This window comes from Leptinotarsa decemlineata, unplaced genomic scaffold (assembly GCF_025532065.1).
Source record: "Leptinotarsa decemlineata unplaced genomic scaffold, Ldec_3_MD MMD2_tig00026328_RagTag_RagTag, whole genome shotgun sequence".
NCBI classification, from domain to species: Eukaryota; Metazoa; Arthropoda; class Insecta; order Coleoptera; family Chrysomelidae; genus Leptinotarsa; species Leptinotarsa decemlineata.
Window position 1 is genome coordinate 25147193 of NW_027412688.1, and position 14615 is coordinate 25161807.

A 14615-nucleotide genomic window follows, 5' to 3' on the forward strand; every position below is an offset into this window, starting at 1 on the left:
GATTATAACATAGAAACCAAGCTCCAATTGTCCCAATGGAAGAGCCCAGGAGAGCCAAGACCAAAAAAAGGACGCTAAGTTCGATAAAATGTCAAGGTTTTGCTCACTGTTTCCTGCGATTACCATAGCGTAGTGCAACAGGAGTTCTTGCCACATGGTCAGACGGTCGGTCGGTAGCTAAGCGGTTCGACGTGGGTGCTTTTTTCACTCACTCGAATTGACTGCCGTGTTCGTCGGTGGTTCAATCCCTAGTCTGAACGATCGATTTTCACTTGCTATCGTCCAACCCGTGTTAGGAATCACTCGTTAGAAGACAAGACCTCGTTAATCCTTAGCTCGCACAAGTTTCGACTTCTGAGGGTTGTCGTTCGTAGAGGTGCGACAGCTGGTTAATGGAAAAACAGTTTTTAAATAGATTTTTTTATCCTGAAGTTATGCGCCGCTAGCGGGAAGCAATACGAAGAAAACGTCCGGTATTATGGAAAAACAATTAATTGCTTTTGCATCACGATATGCACTTGCTTAATCGTCATTGCTTGTCTGTAATTTTTGCCCCCCTGCGACTTTTTCTGTTCACAAGATTGAAAAGACCCATGAAAGTACGGCGTTTTGCGACGGTTGAGCAGATAGAAACCAAATCGTTGAGAGGGCCCAAGGACATACCATGCCACAAGTGTATTATATCTCAGGGGGCTACTTCGAAGGGGACAAAATAGAAATTGATGAATAAATATTTTTTGGAAAAAATGAAAATTCACCTCCTTTTTGAACAGACCTCGTATCGTTTACTCGTGTATAATATCTTTCTTCAAATTTTTCAGCATAATACAAACACCTCCTCAAAAACATTTTGAAGCACACTGTACGTTTGAAAATAACTCAAAGTTATAAGTAATCCGCGATGTATATGAAAAATTATTAGAAATACGTTTTGTCCATTTTTGAGAACCGTCTCATTCGTAACTCACCATGTACACATACAAAATACAAATTATTTTGCCAACGGTGTAATTCGCAACTTTTTTGTGGTTTGCGGAACAGTTGGCAGTTGTCCCTTTCACGCATGTCACATTACCAGCTGTCAATCACGAAAATCATGGATTTCAAATGGTGACATTATCAAAATTTTTCGTAGAACCTGCAAGAATCATTTCAAACATGGCTTGTCCGGTAATTCGTATTAATATTATTACATAAACCTCAATCGAAATTGCATCAAATACCTGAAACATCTGAGCCACTTATTTTTTCTAACCACAAACATTCATTTTAGGTGAAGGCACAGTGCAAAACACGAGCCGGATCAGGAAAAAACTACAAAATAGTGATGGTCCGTCACGGAGAATCTGAATGGAACAAGCTAAATCTTTTTTGCGGGTGGTACAATGCCGAATTGAGCGACAGAGGAAAACAGGAAGGGCAAAATGCCGGAAAAGCCTTGAAAGATGCCGGTTACAAATTCGACTTGGCTTTTACGTCAGTTCTGAAAAGAGCTAACGATACAATGAACTTGATCTTACAGGTGATTCGAGAAAAAAATTTTTTTTAATGAAGTTTTTCTAAAATCCTGTAGACATACAATTGTAGATTGTTTCATATAACTAAGTTAAAGCTATTTTTCGGGTATATTGGCCTTTGTTTGAAGGTTTTATGCCTGAGGTTTCGTCTACGACGGCGTAGACATTATCAAAGGCGATAAAGCAACTGACGAAGTGTTCTGGTTGTCCTCGAGGTAGATAGTGCAGTAATCCAGGATCCTGATAAACTCAGAATTCAGCATCTTGAAATAAGTCAATAAGGCCACACATCCAAAATCAAGATTAATGTCGTTATCAATCTATCTTGTGATGAATCTACTATTAGACTCATCATTATTTGTTATGAATATAACCAAAACCGAATTTTCAAAAAAGGCTTAAATTTCACAGGTTGCAAATATTACATAATATACAATTATCATACTTTTTATATTTCATTTAACAGGAACTTGGGCAGACAGATTTGCCGTTTCAAAAAACTTGGAGGTTGAATGAAAGACACTATGGAGGTCTGACAGGTAAGTTTTTTCGAGACAAGTTGAAATATATTTGAATACTCATAGTGCATATTATACTTATCACATCTAGCGCTTGGAAATAAATCTTCCTTTACTGAAATTCCCTTTTAGAACATTCCATATGTTGTGGTTTCGACAATTGAGTTGGAATGTTCAGAATATAGTTTTGCACAAAACTACATTATGTGGTGGGTACTCAATATGTCGAATATTGTTTATAGTTGAATATTTTCTATCTTTATTGATTGAAATGTCAACTATTATACAAATTATTGAAATCCTAGTATTGAAATCTGGAATTTATCAGCAAATACTTAAAAGGTAACAACAATGATTTAACATAATAAGTAGACTCAATGAAATTGTGAATAAAAAGAGATTTGTTATCTATTTGGCGTTTTTATTGATGAAACATTATTATTTGTCAACTTGAAAACCACATCATTTTCAAAACACTAACATTTAAAGATAATATAATTGATAAAAAAGGATTTGTTCACTTAATTTTCAGTCCTTTGAACTGAATGGAATAAGAGTCTAAATTTTCTTTTTATATGTGAGGGAAACAGCATTGTAAATTTTGACAGGGCTGACCCGTTACTTGATGAAACAATGTTTGTGAAAATAGTTTAATTATTATCATGGGAAATATTGTTAATCACACAACTAGTGAAAGATCTAATAATTATAGTTTTCAAAAATTTTTGTTATTACAGGCCTAAACAAACTCGATACTGTAGCTAAGTATGGCGAGGAACAAGTAGCAATATGGCGTCGTAGCTTCGATGTTCCTCCGCCTCCAATAACTCCTGAAAACCCCTACTATGAAACGATTATCAATGATCCCATTTACAACGATGGACCTCCAAAAGACCAGTTTCCACTGTTCGAATCCTTGAAATTGACAATTGAAAGAACACTGCCATTCTGGAATGACTGTATTGTTCCAGAAATAAAAAGTGGAAAAAGTATTCTCATAGCAGCTCATGGTAACAGCTTGAGAGGGATTGTCAAACATCTTGATCAGATGTCTAATGATGAAATAATGAAACTGAATCTGCCGACGGGAATACCCTTCTTGTACGTTTTGGATGAAAATATGAAACCTGTGCCGAACGGTAGCTTACAGTTTCTGGGCGATCCGGAAACGGTCAAAAAAGCAATGGAAGAAGTTGCAAACCAAGCCAAAGCAAAGAAGTGAATGATATAAAAATGTATTTCAACTGAAATTTTGTGCATCTTTTGCAAGAGTAAATTAATTTCAATAAAGTTTGAGTAATGATGTTGATATTTTTAATTAATAAATAAATAAATGTCATTTTGATATGTCATCTCATAGAATATGCATAAATAGATATAAGAATAGAATAAGAAAACATAACAACATACCGACAGAAATTCCAACAATAAACATAATTCAAGTTCTTTCTAGAAAAAAAATAGGTTTTTCCACTTGATATACACAGGCTAATTATAGTGTATTCCAATTTAATCAGTTAATTATAGTGTATTCCATCTTGAGGTGATTTTGTGGTAAATAATACACCGTATTGACCGTACGACCATGTGGCAAGAACTCCTGATGCACTAGTGATAGTAATCGAAGAGAACAGTGAGCAAAACCTTGTCATTTGATCGTCTTGGCTCTCCTGCGTTCTTCCACTGGGACAATTGGACTTTGGTTTCGATGTCATAGGTTAGGTTAGGTTCAAAGTGAGTGGGTCCATTCGACCCTCCACCGCAACCCGCAAGGGTTTATTCTGGCTCACACCTATTCACACTCTGCCAAATAAACCCAGCTTCTTAACGAAGCCGATTAGTTTGTATGGTGAGTGGTCTTTCAGGTCAGATGGTAAGAGTAAGGCTCTGCCGAACTCTAAGAACCTGATTCGGTCCACAGCGGGGCATGCACAAAGTATATGCTCTGCTGTTTCATCATTTTTCAAACAGAGGCGACACACACTGTCTTCTGACAGTCCAAGTTTCTGCATATGTTGATTCAAATGACAGTGACCTGTAAGAATGACTGTTAGACATCGTAGTTTATCCCTAGTGTAGTCCAACATCTGTTTGAAGGGTGAATAAACGCCTTGTAGTGAGCCAATCCTGGAAGATTCTGCCAGAAGTCCATAAATCTTCTTGCCATCCAGGTGTTCAGTTTGTTTGGCAAAGCCTAAGGCGATGCCAATGACATGTTCTGGTCCGATGAAGCTGCTTGCAGCACCCTCCTTTGCAAGGGAGTCAGCAGCTTCGTTGCCTTCCAGGCCAGTATGGCCAGGAATCCAACCCAGAGACAATCTGTCAAGTCTTTCTATCAAGGAGAGTAGTTTTTGGCAATTTGCTACCAATTTAGACGTTGACGTTAACATTCACATTATTTTTTCATTTCCACGTCATTGTACGTGAGTTAATTCTTGATGTGATTCAAATCTACTCTCAATGTTTCTAAATCAAACATTATGACTTTCACATGTACATTCGATTATTCACCTATTTAGAGAGAGGTATTCAAAAAATATGTTGTAAAAAATTTCTTGAATTGTATGTATACAGTTGAGTGAAATTTGATACCCACATTTGGTTTCTTATCAGGACCCTCTGGGAAACTAACAATTTTCAGAAAAATCGTGAAATCCAATTAAACGGCAGTTGATATCGAATTCCCACTCTCGAACAGTTTGACATATCGTTAGATGATGTTAACTTTTTTTCTGAACTTTAAAAACATGAACTTTTTCCCCAACACATAATTCCATATGATACGACGGGATTCTATATAAACGTAGTAATATACCAGTAAGAATTTAATAGTTACTTTATTTCTTAGCTGTTTAACTTATGTACAAGAAAATCTTTCACAACAAGCTAGGTGATGAGCAAACATAAAATTTAAGACAAAATTTGAACAAACTATTATGCTGATGTGGTAGACACACCTGAAGTTTCTGACATAGAATCTATGCCCTTTATAGAATAGAATAGAACTTTATTCGTCACTGAAGTTATTACAAAAAGGAGTATAATGTATAACTTATTGGACTCGTCACAAAATATGATGTAAATTTAGTATTTAGTCTACATATAAAAATCAGCACGTGAAGAAGTATAAAAAACAAATATAGACATATAAAATTATACCTAATTACAACATATTAGTTCATTTCTCTAGAAATTCCTCTAACGAGTAGAATGCCCTGGATTCTAAATACTTGTACAGGGAGTTTTTGAAAATCCTCAGATCGGCAAGATCAATATTGCTATTAAACAAATCTATAAATCTATTATAGCAGAGAATACCTTTATATATGTGCGGTTTTGCCCAATGGTTAATCTTGAGTATGGTTGATGAAGGTTACCACATTTTCTTGTATCGTACTTGTGTAAACTGCTATTTTTAAGAATAGAATTCTCTTGTGTTTTAATATTTAGAGTAATTTGAAATATATATATATATATATACAGAGTGACCCATTTGAAAGCGGGCCACCTCTCTAAAACTGTTATTTATTATCCGATTCAGAAGTTTTTTTTTTTCAATAGATAGAGCGTCAATAGTTCTATTAGAGTGCTGTGAAGTCGAAATATAAATAAAATTTTCAAGGCCTACTTCGAATTTTTTTCAAGGTCAAAAATCCAAAAAACATACTAGCGATTTTTTTATATGAAATTTGACGACGCCACTGGATTTGTGATGCTTTCAAATGGTTGTGACTGAAATTTCAAGATGAAATATGTTTTTTTAACAGAAATATAGCATAAGTAAAATTTTTATCACTTTATCTAAATATTTCGAATTGTCGTCATATTAAATCACAATATTATTAATAATATCGTTTAAAATGCTCTTTCACGTCGTTAGCAGTCGAGCTTGTAAACAGCAGTTATTCAAAATGGTGTCAAATTATGTTTCTTTCAAACAGAACTCCATAAAGTATAGAAGATAGTTATGTCCATCAAAACACTGCAGTTTTTTTGTCATCAGAGAAATGAAATATACATCTTTACATCAAATAGTAATCAATATTCAATAATCAATAATAACCAATACTGATGAAATAAATGAACTACAACAAAAAAATGGATTGAGATGAGAGTGCCCAGACATTAATTTCCGTACTTTGTAACTAATTTCCGATTTAATTCGATACGTTTATTCTACCATTTTCTAATGCTAACTAATCATAAGATTCGATCAAAATTCGATCATTGGTTTGGGGTAACATTTATGCAAGCCTGGTCTTATTCTTTCACGCAGTTCCTCTTTGGTGGTTGTCAGTTATTCCGAATATCTACATATCTTGGTTTCATTCAAACATGTTTGGGATGCCACATTTCGAAAATATTATTTTTATTAGAAGGCTTTGAAAGTTAAGTTGCCGTGGAGATGACAAGTCATTAAAATAAAAGACGAAAAGACACAAATTTGTCAGTATTAATAGTGAAGTTTATAACTCTTCAAGTACCTACACTAATAAAGAAGTATGGCAGATAATTTGACTTTGCAGGAGAAAATTGAAATAGTAAAACTTCGTGGTAACAACGACAGATCCGAAAGGGAAGTATGTAGAATTTTCAATAACATGCATCCGGAGCGTCGAAATATTAGCAGAGCTACAGTTGGAAGAGTAAACAAAATTTTCAATCAGTATGGAGCTGTTAGTAAACATATCCTGAAGAATATTAATACTGTACAAAGGCAGAGACGAAATAATTCTGAACGAATTCGAAATTATTTTAATAATAATCCGAAAACAAGTGTGAGAATTGCAAGTTTGGACATCAACTTACCGCGTGAAACAATAAGGAGAAATCTTAGGAAATATAATAATATGAAGCCCTTTAAACCAAAGTTTCTTCACACCTTAGAAGAAGGCGATAATGAAAAGAGGATGGAGTATAGTTTATGGGCTCAAGGAGAATATCTAAATAACAGGAATTTTCTGAAAAAAATTTTGTTCAGTGACGAGGCAACATTCACAACCAATGGAACAGTTAATTCTCAAAATTCAAGGTACTGGACGGAAGAAAATCCACATTGGATAATAAATTGCAGAAGACAGTACTCCCAAAAAATAAATGTTTGGTGCGGAATATTACATACCAGAATAATTGGCCCCTTTTTTTTTGAAAACAATTTGAATGGTCAAATTTTTTTGAATTTTTTGAAAAACGAGTTTTCCAACGCTATGGATGAACTTCCACTAGCAGAAGAGGCCCATATTCTATTTCAATTAGATGGCTGTTCCATCCACAATAGCAGGATTGTTAGAGATTGGCTGGAAGAAAATTTTCCTAATCGGTGGATAGGGCGAAATAGTTCACTGATTGAGTTTCCCCCCAGATCCCCGGACTTGACTCCACTTGATTTTTTTTATGGGGCACCGTTAAGGAAAAAGTATACAAAACTCGCCCAACGAGCAAAGAGGAACTGCGTGAAAGAATAAGACAGGCTTGCAGAGATATCACCCCAAATCAATTATTGAATGTTTTGGTTAACATTAGAAAACGATATGATAAATGTATCGAATTGAATGGAGATTTGGTGGAACAGTCCAAAATTTAATGTGTGGGCATTGTCATGTTAATACATTCTTTTGTAGTGGTTCATTTATGGTTTTAATATTGATAATTATATTATGATATAAAGATGTGTATTTCTATTCTTTGACAACAAACTGCAGTGTGCTAATAAAGATAACTATATCGCACATAAAGTTGTTATGTTCTGAAGAAGTATTTCAAACCATATTATTTACAAAATTGTTATTTAATATACAACTATTTGAATTATTTTGACAGTGATTGGTATATTTTACTTATGCCATATTTCTGTTAAAAAACATTATTTTATCTTGAAATTTCAGTCACAACCATTTGAAAGCATCACAAATCCAGTGGCGTCGTCAAATTTCATATAAAAAAATCGCTAGTATGTTTTTTGGATTTTTGACCTTGAAAAAAATTCGAAGTAGGCCTTGAAAATTTTATTTATATTTCGACTTCACAGCACTCTAATAGAACTATTGACGCTCTATCTATTGAAAAAAAAAACTTCTGAATCGGATAATAAATAACAGTTTTAGAGAGGTGGCCCGCTTTCAAATGGGTCACTCTGTATATATATATATATATATATATATATATATATATATATATATATATATATATATATCATTAGAAGCATGGTTGGATAGATATATATATATATATATATATATATATATATATATATATATATATATATATATATATATATATATATATATATATATATCTATCCAAATTGATTTACAAGATGTATTAGGCTCGACTCCAACCATGCTTCTAATGATTTTTTTTTGGATTATAAATATCTGATTTAGGTAGCTTGAGCTACCCCAAAACATTAGGCCATAACTGAGTGTTGATTGAACCAATCAATAGTATGCCAATTTCAGAGTTTCAGTGGATACAGTATTTTTCAGTTGTCTTATTACAAAACAGATTTTACTCAGCTTGGTGGTTGTTTCGTTTATATGATTTTTCCATGTCATTTTATAATACAATATAACTCCCAGAAAGCGAGCAACATCAATCTGCTCAATAATGAATACCAATAATGATTCAGGGGTTTGAAATGATAATAACAAATTCCCGCTTGCAGCAATAAGAACTGGGTAAAAAAACTATATGGACAAAGTCTCTGGCAAAAATCTGAAGTTTTCTTATTAGTCAGTGGGCTATGCTTAAAGACTGGCAGTAAACAAATCTAAAGAAATGAACTTTAAACGTTCAAGCCAGTCTCGACTATACCTACACAGTAGGTAGTGCAGGAATCTTCACAAAAAATGTATGCAATTGGCCAATTGCATATGCAGGAAATTTTCTGTGAAGATTCCTGAACTGATCCCTGTCGGATATAATCCAACGCCCTTCGTGGTATTACCCAGGGGAGTAGTTGTTTTCTGATAGGCGTCAGTCCATTCAACCTACTTTGTAGGTATATTCGAAACTGGCTTGAACATTTAAAGTTAATTTCTTTAGAAAAATTTGAAGGTAACTTAAGTTAGCTTCAAAGGAGTGGGTTTATTCAATCTTCCACTCACACCAATTCAAACTCTACCAAATGATTTCATTTTTCTTAAACCATTAATACCCAGAGATTCTTTAACGACTAATTGAATTTTTTTTGCCAAAACTTACTTCTGCAATACATTTACTCCAGAATATTTATGTATCGTAATTATTAGTACATACTTCTAGATACATACATAACAGAATATATTAAACTCATTATTCATTTCATCTAGGTTTGCGTTCATAATTTTACTTAGAGTATGATGAACTAACTTTGCATCGTTCATAAACATACTTTAGTATTATAAAACTCATACTCTGTGACGTTCGAAGTAAGCTCTGCTTTCAAATAGGGTGAAGTCATAATTTTAACTATTATGATATATTAAAAACTGAATATAAGACAAATATTTGGTGTTGATCGGAAAATGTAAAACAATATGTATATTATGAGTACTAACCCCTGCATTTGATTCAAAAATGTATATCCAAATAATTGCTAACCTCAATTTCATAAAACTGAAATAATCTCGCAATTAACATGTCATTTGTTATATATATATATATATATATATATATATATATATATATATATATATATGTGCGACAGAGCTGTTGAATGGTTACACCCAGTATTAGAAGTCAATGTATTTCTGATCTTCTGTTCTATCGGCGAGAGAAGGTTCATGAATGCAACCTATTTGAAGTTAGATTGAACAAGTGGCATAGAGTGTCGATTGGTTCACAGTGAGTTTTTGATAAACTTTGTGTTGGCTAGCAGTACAACTGGTAAGTACCTATTTCGTAACCTCAATAGATTTTATTCAAAATATTTGAACTTGTTGGCATTGTACAGATGATATAGGTTGTTGCCGGATTTATAGGACTACCAAGATATACCAGTCCTAAATTGTAAGAGTCGCTAATGACCCCCTTTTGCAAATGAAGTATACCATCATAGTTAGTTTGGCAAATAGAGGAGCGTATGGTATATAATTTTCCGCTCCAGAAAGCGTCCTCTCTCACAGCGGCTAAACTCCTGGAAGAAGCTTGCCTTCTGAAGACAGAGGAGACAGTGCAGAAGGTTTTGGTTGACGAAGAATGTAATGATGCAAAGTGATTATGTTCAGCACAACTGAATGCTGGAGCTAAATTCTATTACAAAGATAAAGACAAAATTATATTAACGCTATATGATATACTTGCGTAGTCAGAAATGCCGAATGAGGCCAGCCTCAAAAAAATTAAAATTGATAAACATGAAATATTATATGGCAGGGGGTTCTTATTTTCGGAAAAGACTATAGGACAGAGACATTTATGCAAGATACCTCACAGAGGTTAGTCTTGCAGATGTTACTCGTTCATCCAACAGCCACACTATACTAAAATTAGTTGAGTAGATCATCTATAGACCGGTTTCGAGGTATAACCTCTCATCAGTTCAGAAAAGATCCAACCCAAACACTAGTGTGCCTGGGACTCAATTGACTCAAACACGGCTTGACTGCATGTATGAAACCTCCTTCTAAGAGAAAGATTGTTGACTAGTGACAAATCCTTCTCCTGAACAAAGCCCCAAGCGGGGAAGTAATACCTACTGTGTAGGTATGTTGGGAGAGATGAATGTAAGATTCCATTTATATACGTATGTATCTCTCCTCGATACCTAAGCCTTGAGACTTATTCAAATGCTCTGCTGTTTCGTTTTCCAAACAGAAACGGCAATCAATGTATTCCGACAGTTCAAGTCTTTTCAAATAATGATTCAGAAGACAGTAACCTGTAAGTAGGTATGCTAGACAAAATAGGTCATTCCTACTTCAAAATCTGGAGATAACTCAACTGTTACACCCACAACTTTCAAAAAAAAGCTTTTCCAACAGGAGTTAAAATTTTGCCTAATTTTTGGGACAACAATTGGTGTGAATTTGGATTATGGCTTGAGGGAAAAAAACTGTTTAAATTCTCATTTTTCATAAGTTAATCCTAAAAATTATTAACTTTTCAATACTATATAGTTTATACACTATTAGGACATACTTCAAAATATACTAGATTACATTGATAATTTCCAAATTTAAGAGATCACTGTTTTTATTTTTCTTCAAAACAGTAATGTTCACCAAAGCTTTGTCAAAGAGAATTGCCCTTTTGACAAGTAAGCATATTTACCATTATTATTGGTCTGCCATCGAATAAAGATAATATAATTAATCGATTGACATGACAGATGGCTCTTAAGCGGCAAAAAAGAATCTATTCACTATTCCCTCTACCATTCCTTATGATGAATGTTATAGTAAATAGATTTCAGAGTCATGGATAATTAGGCTGATATGGCTCGCAAAATGGAAAAAGATGGTAAGGAAAGTTCCCATTAATGTTGAGAGAGAAGTAGGAGCAAGAATGAAACTTGTTGTTAAGCAGCAACTATTAAGATTTATCACAATAACAACTCACATTTTTCTTTGGCCTAGACAACAGACACTTCACGTATCATAGTACTCAAAAGTAGTTACAATAACTTGGTAGACAAAGCAATTAATTGTAATCCAATTAATTTGAAATGTTACTCACCTCTTTAGTGTTGGAATGTTGGTTGGGGTTGTACATTTGCACATTTGGGGCAGGTGCTGGACTCGGTGCACTAGGACCCCTTTTTTTCATCCACGCCATCTCTTACCCTGACAAAAAAGGTTTACCATTAAATACTCAACATAGTGCAAACTTATAGAAATATTGCCTAATAAGTTATTACACAAAGAATAGTTGATATTTTTGAAAATTATTCTAAATAAATCAAATACAGTAACAGTAGTAACAAATATTGATAATACGTTACATAAATCCGATAATTTAAATTATTCATGAAATTCACCTTTGGAAATCCAATTTTCATAACATATGTTGTGAATTTCAGCAGGAATCATTGATCTTATGAACAACTTTCATCTTGGACGTGTGGCTGGACTTTCTGGTTATTTAAATCAATTTAATTTCGAAGTGGATTTCAACAGAAAAATATACACACAATTTCCCTTTATCGCAATCAACTTTGTAACTAATTTATAAATTCATCAGCTAAATTAAATCCCCAGTTTTAGGGAAAGTGGTCACTAATCTGCAATTTACATACAGTTTTGTCTACGTGATGTTTATCTATCCTTTTTTAACTTTTTGGTTAAGATAGGATACATACTTCAGTTGAAAAAGGAAGGATGATATATGTCAAACGAAAACGATTTCCTCCCAATAGGATTTCCAATAAGAAATGTCCAACTGTGTGTTTTGTGGGATTGAACGTTCGATCATCGACCCAACAGATAAGTTGTGATAACACCTCTTATCACAGAACGCTAAAATTGGGAGTAGAGTACAGTCAGTACAGTGTCCAGTTTGGGAGGCATAAATGGTGCAAAAATGATTCGTACTGAAGTAATAAATTGAATCACTGAATAGCCCGCCATACACACAGAGGTTTGTCTGAGAACTTTATCCAGCACGGTTTCAGTCTGCGGTCTTTCGCGGATTTGGCATGTGACAAACTTCTTTGTTACTCCATGAACTTGACAAGATATGTCCGCAGACAACTCTGACGTATTTAATCTGTTGCAGACAAAACTGTTGGTTAGTGGCAAAATCTTTCAATTTGTCTGCCGACTTTGCCAAAACTGTGGAATTCAGTCTTGATACAAGTTTTTAGTGATGTCTTTCCGGTTGTTGGTGACATGTATAGTTGTTGGTGACAAAATTTTTAGCAGAAATACAAATAAGAAAAAAGTTGCATTGTGTTTGGGTATGATTAATACAAATCTTCTGACAAATACTTTTTACTCTATGACCACAAAACGCCGAAACAAATGGGTGAAAAAATGGTTACTGGAAAAAGAAACTCTTGAGTCATTTGCCTTTATTAAAGCAATTGAGGCAAAACGAACCTCAAAATTTTGGAAACTATTGGAGAATGGACAGTGCAACTTTTGATACATTATTGTCTATGGTGAAAGAAAGATTAACAAAGCAGCACACTGCCATGCGAGAACCAATATCTCAAGGGGAACGTTTGGTAGCAACGCTTAGATTTCTTGCAACAGGCAGATCTTATGAAGATCTAAAATACTCCGTTGGAATTTCTGCTCAAGCACTGGGCTACATAATACCATAATACCACATTCCGGTCCGCACCAGGATACACTTTTTTGCAATATTGAATCAAAGCTTCATAACCCATATTCTTTAAATTTTTGTTGACATAGTCATTTGACTTTATTTTCCATGAAGCTGGATGACTTTTATAGGTACATTTCTATGAACTCAGTTAAAAACTCTTTGCCAATAAAACGACTGTCTATGCTTTCCTCCATATTTTCACATAAGAATTTGAGCCCTCTTGCTCAACCCGTCACAGAAAAAACTGTTAATGTATGGTACCAAGAAACAACTGTCAAATTTAACTTTCAGACAAGTCTGCATGATATGACCGTAGCGTGCCTGGCCCGTGCTCAACCATTAACACACAGATTTATGGACGGATATGGATGGATAAAGTGTTCAGACAAACCTCTGTGTGTATGGCGGGCTAATGGTATTGTTGGAATCCATGATTGTTTGGTATAACTGTAGTACCGGTGGAACAGATTTAAAAATGAAGCCAAGACAAGATTTTGGTGTATTTATCCAGAAGATTGATATGCTCACCGATGAATTTCAGATCTCACTCAACCTGTATGTAGGGACCACAGAACTTTAACTACCTTTAATCTATTACCACAGATTAAATATGCTATTACTGTGTTGGGTCACAGAAGAATAAACGACCAGAATGGAGTGTATTTCTACATGTATTTCGCGACAGTTGAAACTTGGCTTCCGTAGTAGAGAAGAGAAAAAATCTCAAGCACACTTTCTTAGTGTATTTTGTAAATTTGACCTCAAACTAATGACTCAAATGTTTTCTATTTTCATATCACAACGTAACTTTTTCAGTTAACCTGATCTTATTCACTATTTACATTATTCAGAGAATTTTTGAGTTAAATGTCAGAAAAACATAAATCCGAGTTTGTAATCGAATATATTACCAAAACAATAGTGTGGTTTCTGAGCTTTCGCATAATTGTTGCAATAATAATAATTACAATTTTTCCCAATATATAGAATCAATTTCCAATACACTTTCACTACAACAGTAGCTTCCTTGCCTTGAATTGATGTCCAAGTGGACATCAGTCCAACTGATAATTTTGAAAATTTGTAATTATTATCATAGATAATATTATCGATTTTTACCAAGTAATGGGTCAATGTATTGAAAAAAAAAGGTTTAATAACTAACAAAAAAGTTCAAAACGCAAGTGACTTGTAAATAGAATAATATATAACATAAATGTCGAGAGTTTTCCTTCCTAAATACGGAGGCCATGTTGCAACTGTCGCAAGACATATTTCTTGCGCAGACAGACCTCAATCTTCTGAGAAAAAATGTCTAAGGCAATTGACA

General features: G+C 34.1%; 2 protein-coding genes across 11 annotated transcripts in view; one reads left to right on the top strand and one right to left on the bottom strand.

Moving 5' to 3' along the window:
* Sec16 (endoplasmic reticulum export factor secretory 16) overlaps positions 1-12284 on the bottom strand; it is a 70257-nt gene extending 57973 nt beyond the window's left edge. For 7 of the 10 annotated variants that reach the window (XR_012467281.1, XM_023156262.2, XM_023156236.2 and 4 more), the window contains exons 1-2: positions 11994-12284; positions 11693-11799 (exon numbers count right to left, since the gene is read on the bottom strand). Coding sequence is in view for 9 of the 10 variants with exons in the window: in XM_023156262.2 (XP_023012030.2) it covers positions 11693-11791 (99 nt within the window). In the remaining variant the exon portion in view is untranslated. Of the gene's footprint in view, positions 1-1223; positions 1248-11692; positions 11800-11993 lie in introns of those variants that run through there. The other 3 variants (XM_023156270.2, XM_023156242.2, XM_074182410.1) reach the window with 2 other exon arrangements.
* On the top strand, positions 1017-3338 carry LOC111502257 (phosphoglycerate mutase 1). Its single transcript, XM_023156283.2, has 4 exons — positions 1017-1170; positions 1274-1522; positions 1984-2056; positions 2773-3338. The coding sequence occupies exons 1-4, from the start codon at positions 1108-1110 to the stop codon at positions 3255-3257; spliced, it is 870 nt and encodes a 289-aa protein (XP_023012051.1). The 5' UTR covers positions 1017-1107; the 3' UTR covers positions 3258-3338.
* Positions 12285-14615: the final 2331 nt, after the last annotated feature.